Below are 12,247 nucleotides of genomic sequence, written 5' to 3'. Positions count from 1 at the left end.
CTCTCACCCACCGAACTTCCTCGTGTTTTTATTTGAGTTGATTGTGGCGCAATGCATTCTGGTAAAAAAATAGCGTATTGCAGTCTGGTTAAAGTAATGCATTCTGGTAAAAAGTGATGAATTCCAGAATTCGTCCCACCTTATATATTTCCCTTAAATCCTGATTATGTTGCTGCTCGCTCCCTACGGTCGTTCCGCAGCAATTAATATTACCTGTTTATTTGATTATTTTAAATTTATTGAAATTAAAATTGTCAAGTTTAAAAGCAATACCATTTCCGTACATGGGAATGCTAATAATTAACAATTATTGGACGAGGTTGAGCAAAATATCGTGATTTGTCTGTGGCGAGCAGATCAATTATTTGCCGAAGCCGAAGGTTGAGGCAAATAACACTGAAAAAATCACGATATTTTGCGATAACCGAGTTCAATAATTGTTTTATCATTCGATCACCGAGTTTGTCTTTTTAATGACTATCCTCAGGAAGCGAAGCGATCTGCCATTTTCACGCAAGAGCGATCGCAAGAAGGAGAAAAGAAAGGTTTCCTTTACGCATGTGCAGAATATTATTTGCAGCCAAACACAGTTGGACGGCATTGCGCATGAGCAGACCATTATTTGTAGGCAGTTATTTGCAGGTCACGTGGTGGGCTCTCGGCCAATAAAAAGAAAGAAAATGTACTTTGAATGATAAAATGTTTTGTTATGTTACGTTATGTGTTGTTTGTGGTGTAACTGTGCCAAAACGTTATCTGACAAATTACAGTGACTTCAAATTCCAATCCAGTTATGGCGCTGACGCCAGCCAACTAATTAAAAACTTAGGCTAGGACAATTTAGATCATTGAGGTAATAAGGCAAGTTTAGTGATGGTCGGTTACTATGGTTACGAGATATGACGTCATAAGAAGCAGGTGGCCAAGCCATTTTGGAGTGAAAATGCATGTTTTTTCAACTACTTTCAACAATAAAAGTAAAGCTTGTGTGCTGATTTCTAATTCTTGGTGTAATCCAAGATGGCGGCCTTTATGATTAAATTTTGTCCCTTATAATACAGTGATGGAAATATCTACTTATTTTTTGATAATGCCTGATGTTTGTAACCGTATGAAGATGATGATGATGATGGTATGACGATTCCCAATCGTCAATTTTCCTCCCAGTCATATGGACACTAATATCCCCCCCCAACCCTGCCTATGGTGTTTATCATACATACAGTCGAGCCTCCATTTAAACAGGCCACCCTCGGGGAACCGGCAAGTGACCGCTTTAATAATGGGAGTAGACTGTTCAGTTAGAGATTTCTTCATAAATCAGCATAATCTTCTGCAGAACCATCACTTTATTTTGAAACAAACTCGCGACGGGAGCAGCATTAAAGTCCAGAATTGGTCGTTTAACTTTCGATCCTGGACTTCATTTTCCTTCATTATGTTCTTAAAATAAGTCAAACTAAGTGCATTAGATGCTTGATGGCCGCTTACTACAGGTGAAAACAATGGAAGAACTCTTGGTGGGATGGCCAAAAGGTAGCCGCTTAATGATCATGAGAGGTTTAACTTCTATAGTTATTTTTAGACTTTCATTTCAGCCGCTTAATAGAGGGTGGCCCCGTGATTAATAGGTGGCCGCTTAATGGAATTTCAACTGTATTAATATAATTAATAAACACGTTAATTTTTTCCTCTCTTCTTGTGGACGCAGTTTCTTACAACCTTCAGCATTGTACCAGGCGGGGAACAGCAGCACAATGTTGGATATAGATAGCACTGTTTTTCAGTTCTAAACTGCCAAACTGGCATGCCATCAGTGTGCCAGGACGTTTGTCCGGTATTATCTGATTATTAGACCTTGTAGAAAACGAGTAATGCTCGTGATTTCTATATCTCTATTTGAGACCAGACCGTCTGCCACGATTTAATAATGTAATTTGTAGGAAATATTTCGGGCTGTTCTTTTCTTTTTGTTTGTTAATTTGTGTCTTTTTACGTCCGAAAATATGGCGTTGCTTGGTCTTGAAACGTAGAAAATTGTTTACATTATAACGTACAGTGGGGCAGATACATCCACGTTTCCAACACAAGAGAGTTTTACTGTTTAAGAAGCCTGGTAGTGACTAATGTAGAATTAATATTTGGGAGGGGTAGACAACATTACCGCCTTTAAAACTAGGTTACCACTGCTTTTCCAGACTTCACTTAGCTTGTGAAACACACACAACCCTTTGAGTCCCAAGTGCTTTTGTCCAGTATTTTATAGCAGTTGTTTCCTTGACCAATCGTCACATTTTGAATTCGAGGCATTTGATAAGAGCTCTCTCTTTGAAAAAAAAAATCCCTTCTTGAGACGACATGGAAATGACTCATATTACTTTTCCTTAAAAACAATGTTCAAGTTTTTTCGCGTTAACTTTCAGTTGATCTTTATTTGTATTACTTGCAAGTTACAGTTGTACCTAGACGGAAACAATTTAAAAGGAGCTGATTATGTGTCGACATGCGATCTGAACTACTTTTTTCAAATCATCACAGTTTATTTTTTTAAATCATTTGTTGTTGATTGAAACACACTTTAGAAAGGACAGTCCTTAGATCCTTCACTTGGTGCACACAGCGCAAGTGAACTCTTGACCTTGAACATATGGACCACACGGTAATGTGCCACAATGTCCCTCCACCGGGTACAACAATGCACCATTCAGGTTCGCTTGGCTGCCAGGGATAGACTCAGCATCTTTGTCAACGCAGATGAAATCTCTTTGATTATTGTGATTATAATGTTCCGTCATCAGGTACCCATGATACTCCTCTGTCCATTCACTGGGACAGTCGTTCCGTGCTGGTATCATTAGCATCGAACCACGTGACTCGACAAAGCAGACGGCACAAGGTGCGTCGTGGTCATGGAGATTTTCCTTAAAAGGGTTAAACAGTGACACTTCGTACTCAGCGCCGTACACATATGCTGTACCCTGATTGCCTGGTTTGTATTTGTCGTACTTTGGAGTGTTTGGAAGGCAAAGATAGTTTGCTCCGCCTCCACGAAAAGTATAATGCCCTCCACCTATTCTACCTAATAAGAAGTGAGAGGTAAACATAATATGACCTATTATAAATGCAAATTTGACGTTTGAGAGATCATTTCTGGCTAAGCAATTAAAGGGTTCAAACAAGCTTTGCAGACGCTGTTCAAGTAGCGAAAAAAGTACTATTAAGGCTTAGTTTTTATCGTTTGTCTCACGATTGTCACTTTGGTATTGATCGCGACGTTTCGACCGCACACTGCAGGTCTTCATCAGGCGATAGTGGCGATTTACTGAGTCGAACTATTTGTACCATCGTGGTTGTTTATTAGTGATTGGTGTATCACAAACCTCGCTCATTATTGGTGGGTTTCGATCCCACCAAGACATTAAGACCATTAACATTGCGCGAGTGGACGTTATTGAAGAGAAATTGAAGACAGCCAGTAATCTATATCCTCTCTCAAGCCTTGTCATCATTTCTCTAAGGATGGCCCAATGGACATACAGATAAAGCGTGGTGTTCGTCTTATAGAGAGTAAAAAAGGAGTATGTGAAGGTAGTGACCAACTCTAGGGGTTCGTTTTACAGAGGTGTCAATTTTATGGAGGTGTCCATTAAGAGAGAGTCGACTGTAATTCTTACCTGATCCAAGTTAACGCATATCACAGATATTTCTTTTATGTCATATAACTTTGGTCAAATGAATGAAAGTAAGTTATTCTTAAAATGATCTCTTCGATGCATATGACATACATTTTGACACAATTTATTAAATGAATAAACAAATATCCACCCTTACCACTGTACACCGTCGAAGCATTTCCAGAGCAGTTGGTCCTTCCCCAGCGAACGTATTTCACTCCAGACAGTCCCTTTCCCTTCTCTGCTTGTGGTCCGGGAGGACCCTGGGGGCCAACACTTCCAGTTTCACCAACATCTCCTGGGGAACATGAAATCGATGAATGGATCATATTCTACTCATTACATTACATATGAATCTATATGTACAGGACTTCATGGAAAGTACGCGAGTACGCTATTATGTTTACGCCGTGTGCTGTCATCTTGTTTGGTAAATCGACTATGGCATTTTTTCACAGGCCAATCATGGCGCTTACTCAAATCCTGATACAAAGCTGGGGCCCCAGAACAAGGATTTCGGTGCTGTTTCGCAAACGGACTTAACCGGCAGAGTTTAGTTTCGTCAGCGGTGCAGGCTAGTGAGCGGAGCGAACGAGTGAAATTTCTAATGAAAAACAAACAAACAAGCAAACAAACAAACAACAACAACAACAACAAAAATTGAGTGCTTCAAAACTGTACAAAGTATTTTCCGATTTTATTGTTAACTAAACGTTCATGATTCACGTTCATACCAAGGCTCTTTGTTTTACTCTTCCAAAGTGGTAAAATTATAAATTTTGCAGCTACATATCGATCGTTAAACGACTTTCCTTCGCCTTTCGAGACCTATTAGTAAAGGTTATTAAGAGGGTAAGGGTGTGCGGTAAAACAGGGCCCAGTTGTTCAAAGGCCGATTAGCGCTTAACCCGGGTTTCTTTTTCATGTATTCAAAAGCATTTTCTCGGATAATTTTCTCTGTTACTTTTAGAGCTTCCAATCATCAACTTGTAGACGAAAAGAATTAAAACTGAACAGCTTTTTAAGCTTTCAACACTGAATTCAAATCTCGCACTCACCTTGGGTTATCTTAACCCAGCTTTAAACAACTCGGCCAATGAGTCAAAAGTAATCTGAACTTTTTTTTATCTAAATCGACAATTGCCGGGGGCAAATGAATGAATTCAGAAAAGGCCGGAAGGACTAGTTAAGGCAGGTTTCTGTGGGAGGAAAAAATGGTGATCGAGTAATCGATCTTTGGCCGGGACTGTGTCTTCCCACGAACTATTGTAAGCTCATTTTTTTATGTGCAAGTTCTGCCCTTGTTACATTCCATGCTACATCAGATATTAAATAATTTTCCCTATTACATCTACAGGATAGGAACACAGGATTGTACAGCTTACCAAGATTATATAAACTGGTCTATTTTTGTGTCAGTTGCGCAGCCCAAAAGAGACGAGAGAAAACCTCATGCTCAACAACTTATGTTCGGCCAATAATTTATTGTGCACATAATTATACCTCGCGTAACATATGCCCGGTTAATCTGCTCTAGGCAGCACAGATCATACCTTTTGGTCCCGCGAGTCCTCGAAGTCCCGGGGGACCCACTCTTCCATCTCTACCGTCCCTACCTGAAAAAAAATAAAAACAAACTAGAACTTTTATATTTTAAAGCTAAGGAAAAACTTGCAACAAAAACTAGCAAGTTGTTCTTCAATATCTATACAAATCGAGTTGCAAAGCTATGTTGCGTAAGTACTACCCACGTTCAAACCTGTCTCGCAACAAATCAGGCTGATTCGTGGTTGGTAATCTCTTGTCCCATTGGAGCCTGTCTGATTACAATTTGTATTCCTTTTTTAACTTTGGCCACTAAGGAGACCGAATGGTAGATTTAACTTGGGTTTTAAGACAAAGTTGCTTCTGACAGTTTTTGTCGGAATCACTGCACGAAAAATTAGGTTTTAGTTTAGGGACTTGTCAGAAATTAGTAGGGGGAGGGGTGGGGGAAGGGGGGGGGGGGGGGCTGGGAGGTTTAAATTTGGGTTCGGAAATGAGGTGACCCATCCCTGCAATGGGAGTGACATTTGCTAACCCTCCCCTTGAGCTTGGCCTAGAATATCATGACCCTCCCCTCTAATTGTATAAATGATAAAATCTAGTACTTGCAATACACTAGGTGGGTCAGTATTATGAAAAATCAAAATAAATTCTAATCTGTTTTTTGTAATGCTATATACATACAGTTTAGATGACTGCATTAAGAGTCCGACTCTGATTCTGACAGCTGATCACTCGACTCTCCTATTTTATCCCAATACAAAGTCTTCATCACTAGGACAAATGGGTAATGCCTCATCCCCTTCATCTACTTCTCATTTCTCATGATGATCATCCACCTCTTCTACACTGAGGGAGCTTTGTTTGTTTGTTTGTTTGTGTGTTCTCGGCAAATGGCCGTAAGTGATCCATAACAGTATTGAAGTTTGGGGCTTGTTTTTACCTTTCACTGCAAGCAAATTCACGGCGGGGCAAAACAAATCACCCCCAGAAGGGTTTATTAAGGCTGAATTTAGGAATCTTTTACATTTCTTTTTATTTCTCGACCAAACCTGCCAGTCACCAAAATGGGTTAAATGCAGTTTTTTAATTTGAAAGTCAAACTTATATCATTTGACAGAGCTTTAGAAGAGGAGTAAAACAGCGAAAACCGTTTGTGGCTACGACACGTAAAACCCGAGTCATGGGACTTCAAAGAAATTTGATTGCACCCCCCAGAACCATACTTTTCCTTAAAAACGATCCCTCCTTTTTTTTTTTTTTTTTACTGTTTTTTTGCAAAATAAGCTGATTTTCCGGTGACACAAACCTTTTATAGTTGTCCAAAATCGTATCATTTTAGATTTTTGTTTTTTGACTCAAAAACACTAATTTAAGCAAACCAAAAATTACGTTTTATGACGTCACAAAACTGTTTTCCGGGTTTTTGCGCACTTAGGAAATTCTTTTTTTCAAATTTTTCTTTTTCCTTTAGCTTTCGACAGTAAAGATGTGTTATGTGTAACTTAAATAGCAAGGTTGACTCGACAATAAAACTCTTAAATTTAGACTCATTCTACAAGGGGGGTACCCCGTTTTTGTGCTCCGAATTTATCCAAATTCAAAATGTCATATCTTAGCTCATATTTGAGATACCGAAAAACTTTTTTCAGTCTTCAACTTCCCTTGAATAGTTCTTTCAAAAACGATATAAAAAAAAATTGGGAGATTCGAAAGTTTAAAATTTAAGTATGAATGACGTCAGCAAATGTGACGTCATAATTTGTCATTTGGAGTCATCCTATGAGCCATTTTGATTGGCCTGTTGTTTCATATTTCCAGGCCACGTTTGGTTGAGAAAGAGTTAAAGCAAGCAAAGTTACTTTAAATTAATCTAAATTTTCAAGTTTTGATAAGCCCTTTGGGGGGTGGTTTGGCCTCACCGTGATTATGTTTATGGATGTATTTGTCCAGAACACATGCACCCTGTTTTGCTAGTGTTCCACTATTCAGCATTTCCATCCAGTCAAATACCTCATAAGACATCGTGTTCTCTTTCGAATTCTTGTTTTTCTTTTCCATTTTTCTGTTCTCACTCATCATTTCTAAATGATTTAAATGTTCCAGGTATTTTTTCACAAGACTTTCTTCGACAATGTATCTGTTGCAAAAGGTCTGAACACTTGCACTATCCTCGATATTGATTTCATCCTGTTCTGGACTTGCTTTAAACGTGCTCTAGGGTGATAATCTTCCACTTCTCTTCTTTTACCGTCGTCTGTATTTGTGATGGGTGTTTCTGCAACAGGCAGATAGTGATACTTTGGAAGTTTGTTGATGTCTGGAACTGGACAAGGGGTGGGATCCAGTGACCCATTTCACGTGAAACATTTCTCTAGTACTCATACACGATTGTATGAAGTCATCTAATTTTTTGAAATAGTTGTTTCCTGGGACTTTTACTTTTCTCGTCTCCCACTTTGCAGCATAGTATTGCTAAACATATTCGGTATTGAAAAAAAACTGCTGTTCTTACGACTAGTAACAAAGGCCTTCATACAGTCACCAGCTGGTCCAAGGCTCGCCATCGATTCTTGACACAACATCCTGGGCAACTCTCCGTGCATTACGCTCAACTTCTTCTGCCTCCAGCTCTCTCATTTCTTCAACTGTGAGTGTTTTCAGTTCTTCTTCACTAATGAGATCGGTTGGTTGAAAGTATTCCCAGTGTAATGCTCTACCATCAACCAAAGCTTCACCTATAGCAGTGTTGGAACGCTCCGCTTCGTTTTGTCCTGAATCGTGTGGTGCCCTGTGAATCCTGTTCATGTGAGTCCAGCTATTTTAATAATAAACTCCTTGACATGTCAATGTCTCTGTAGTTAACCTCGATGTTAGTGACACCAACCCCACGACCAGCATCTGTTGCTTTCAAAATGTGGTCACAGAGTGGTGGCAACTTGAGACTGTTAATGAATGCAATCGCAGCATCACAAAAGTTAACAACCTTTTCTTGATGTTCCCATAGAGTATTTGCATTTAATGTTGAGCTGGTCATATCGATTTCATCATTCACTTCCTGGATGTTGTTGATAATGCCTATGAGCTCAGTTCCGCTAGCAACTTCATGGTTGTTCAGTGTTTCTTTCTCTCCATGGAAAATACTGACTGCTTTAGACAGCTGGTTTTTCAACCACTTCAGCTTTTTCATTTCATATTCTTTAAACTGACAATTGGTGTCACTTGTTACACACATGACGTCGCTTCTGAGTGAGCAATCTTTGGAATAAATTTAGACGTCACAGTTTATATTCATAATGTTTTTCCGTTGTTCTTGTGTGTGTGTTTTTTAACCAAATAAAGAACTAAAGAACTTCCTTTTTCTTCTGTGGGTGAACCTCTACATAATAACAGGCATATATTTGCATGAATCTCCTCCCCCTTTTAACGGCCCATTTTTCATGACCCCTCCCTTTTGTGAGTCTCAAAAAAGTTGTGATCCTCCCTCTGTTTCCTCCCCACCCCCCCCCTCCCGCTGCTAATTTCTGGCAAGTCCCTTTTACACCAAATTTTCTCAGGGCAAATAAGATGCAAAAAAAACTAAGAAGAAATTAGTGTAAATGTGGTAAATATCGCATGTGCCCACCAATTAATACAATCCCATGTAGACTATCATGCCAATGCGGTATTTACCATCTTTGCTACTGATTTGCTCCTAGTTGTACTTTTTTGCATCATATTTGCGGCGAAAAGGTACCACCCTAAGGTTCTTGGTACATCCAATAATGTAACAGCTTAATAATAGTGTGCAAAAAATTGGCTGATTAGACGTATGCAACCAACCTCGTTCCCAGGTTCTCTCTCCCACAGTCTCCTACCCTCTCTCGCTCCCTTGGGCGGGTAGGAGAGAACCCTGGGAACGAGGCTGGTATGCAATCTACAGCCAACTAACCAGCTGGACCGGCAGGTCCTGGTAATCCATCTCTACCATCTCGACCTGAAATTCAAGCGGCACAAAAGGTGTGTTAACTGTCAAGTGAGTATATATTCACCTTTGTAGGTATGCAGTGTAAGATCCAGGTCATCCAGACCTTGTGTTCCCCCCCCCCCCCCGACTGTCTTCAATCAGTATTAAATCTATTGTTATTTCCTTTTTAAATCCCTTTTTAGGAGGGAGGCGAAGGGGGTATTAATGCTGGGCATTCAAACCTTAGAAAAGGAGAACTGCCACCTGTACGGGGATAGAGTTTGGATGCCACCCACTTCAACTTCCTCCTTACATTAGCTGTTACATTTGGTGATTTCAGTCAACCCTTGAATCGGTGAGGGTAAAAGGCGGAATGAGTTTGTGGAATGGCATGTGGCATGGCCTGCGTAATTACATAATTATGCGAAATTTGATATATGGAAAAGGGCGCAAAAAAAAAAAATAAATTAAACGGCGAAGCATGCGCACGTCTCTTCCGCGCTTTTTTTTTGGCGCCAATTTGAAGGAGCAACCGCTTTTCCGGTCTACTTCTAGGCTAAAATTGAAACACAGCTGAAACACCAACACTTGATGATTGATCAAAAACTCGTTTCCCAAAAAAACTGAAATGGTTCTTTACTCACGTCTCCTTCCAGTAAAGCACAGTGAAAGTACGAAAACATGTCAAGTTTAACCAGTCTTCTATTGAGTTTTTACTCCTGATTACATGGGACAAAATTGTAACGGCGGACGAGGTAAAATAGAGAGGACCCTGGGAATGAGGCTGTTAGGAAACGGCAGACTCGTTAGTGCCAAATGAAATAAACAAGTAAGCCTCGTAAATCCGTGCAGACGGGGTATATCAACTGAGATCAGGTCCATTTTCGTTGCGCTTTGAAAATAACATTCCGGTGGGCAAGGCGAAACGAAAATAGAGCCTGATACAAACCTTCTACGAAACGTCTTCCGCCCACTTTTTTGATTGATTGACATTTGCCGAATCAGCCAACCAAAACTACTTCCTTTCCTTGTTTTTTTAGTATGCAAATTTTTCATAAGTGGGAAAAATGCAGACTCGCTGTCTTCAAAAATAGCTTTTATCTTTGAATTTTTTAACTTAAAATAAAAAGGTCAGCACAATCACACTTAACTTCTTGCGAGATTAAAGGAGATCTCGGAGGTTATTTCTGTTGGCGTAGAAGGTAAAAAGTTTTCGAAAAGACGGCGACACGACGTTTTAGTTTTAACTGGTCTGTCTGTTGCCTTAATATTTTCCTCGGCAATTTCAGTTCCCCGATTTTCAGTACATAAATCTTTAAAAATCTTGGAGAAATATATCGCAAACTTATATGATTTATCTCAGAACAAACCAAAAGAGTTCTCAGAGGAGCATTTAATGTAGCTGATTTAGTCTCGTGCGTACAGTCACTTGCAATTTGCGAATTTACTAGAGAAACAAACGTGTAAAAAATATATATATTTTTTATAAATCCAGGTAAATAGTATCTGCCACTTTGGAAAAACGAACAAACACCTCTAAAGCTGCATGCTCAACTTACCTATAAACAAAACGAAAAACAATCTTACAAACACACTTTTTAGTTCTCCTTAGTTTTGTTGTTGTTTTACTGCAGGTCTAAAAACTTGGCTCGCTAAATTTATCAATCGAAATTAAAGAACAGCAAACAGCCAACCGAGCGAGGACACCAGTTTTCCTGGTTTGTTTTTTACAGAAAGCGAAGGCAAAAATCAAGTCTGTTACCTTAACAATAGCGTTACCAGCTTTTATGATAATGCCTACAAAAATTCCTTGAACAGCTATGCGATGGTTTTCGTCTAATACTTCACAGTTGGCGATTGAGGTTTCTTTCGCAATGAGCCTCCGCTTGCGTACCCCATTCAGAAAAGTAACCCCCGGCTGAACTTTCAAATGAAACCACTTTTAAGATGGACAGTATTTTGATCTGCACTCGTTTGTTGGGAAATCAAAAAGTACCTTGTTAGCGATCAACAAATTGCAGTTCCGTAAATAAAGCAAATCCAGAGAAGATATGAACAACCATATGAATTTTCTGAATTTCCATGGTATTAAGGCATATTTTCCTACCGTAAGACCATAAAACAATAAAAATGACGGCAAAATTGACCTTTCTCTCCGCCGAAGGGGGATCATTCAAGAAAACAACCACGAGAGGAATAAACGCTTTCAACTTCCGTCGTTTCCGACAGCCAATCAGATCTTGTGGCATTGTTCTAACAACCAATCAGCGTTACGGCCAAAAACTGGGCGTAACGAGCACAAACGTGAGAGAGTTTGTATCAGGCCTAATTTTAGTGGTAGCCGTTAGAGATCTAGAGTATGTACGAGAACCGCTAAAATTGGGCCTGATCTCAGGTTAGGGGTATATAGTCTGTACTTCTTGGCTAAACTCAAATCAAGGGTCACTCTTTATCGTGACGCTAGAGGGTAAAGAAAGCTCGCTGAACGTGAAGTCGGGCTAGCTACAATTCTAAGGATTTTCAATACGGTGATCGAATCAGATCATATTCGAGACTAAATGAACGCCCTGAGTCAAACAGCTGTAATCCACAAATCGAGTGAAGCGAACTTATCTCTGTCACTCCCCTTGTTTGTGTGAGTGTGTGCGTTTGATCGTGAAAAAATGCTAAAAGTAGAAAGAAAAAAAAAAAAGAAAGAAAAAAAGAAAAGAAAGAGAAAACAACACACAAACTCAATTGCCACGATTCGAGCTCGCGCTTCACCGCCTTAGGTTAGCCTTGAGTGCCTGAAACTTTACCACGCAGCCAAGGGAACAAAATACAAGTTACGTTCGACTTTGAATATAATGCGACGATTACGCTGTTCTGTCGCACTTTGTAACAACACATGTCCCACTTTGTAATAAACTTTTAATAGATGGTCGGAGGACGAGGGTGCTAATAGGGGTACCTAATTCTCAGTTAACTACTGTTTTTTCGGCCAAACATCAGTTAAGTACTATTTTTTGGCCAATTCTCACTTAACTACTAATTTTGGTTAGCTATTAACTTTCACTTTCCTACAGCGAATTTTTCCGTGATA

General features: G+C 39.6%; 1 protein-coding gene across 1 annotated transcript in view; it reads right to left on the bottom strand.

Annotated features, from left to right (window-relative positions):
- Positions 1-2,454: 2,454 nt before the first annotated feature.
- LOC140928380 (uncharacterized) overlaps positions 2,455-12,247 on the bottom strand; it is a 39,445-nt gene continuing 29,652 nt past the window's right edge. The window contains exons 6-9 of the mRNA XM_073378119.1: positions 9,151-9,195; positions 5,228-5,290; positions 3,832-3,972; positions 2,455-3,079 (exon numbers count right to left, since the gene is read on the bottom strand). Of these exons, the coding sequence (XP_073234220.1) occupies positions 2,604-3,079; positions 3,832-3,972; positions 5,228-5,290; positions 9,151-9,195 (725 nt within the window). The 3' untranslated portion in view covers positions 2,455-2,603. The remainder of the gene's footprint in view (positions 3,080-3,831; positions 3,973-5,227; positions 5,291-9,150; positions 9,196-12,247) is intronic.

The sequence above is a fragment of the Porites lutea genome, chromosome 2 (assembly GCF_958299795.1).
Source record: "Porites lutea chromosome 2, jaPorLute2.1, whole genome shotgun sequence".
Taxonomy (NCBI): Eukaryota; Metazoa; Cnidaria; class Anthozoa; order Scleractinia; family Poritidae; genus Porites; species Porites lutea.
Note: the sequence above shows the minus strand (reverse complement) of the source record. Positions and strands in the feature narration are given on the sequence as shown.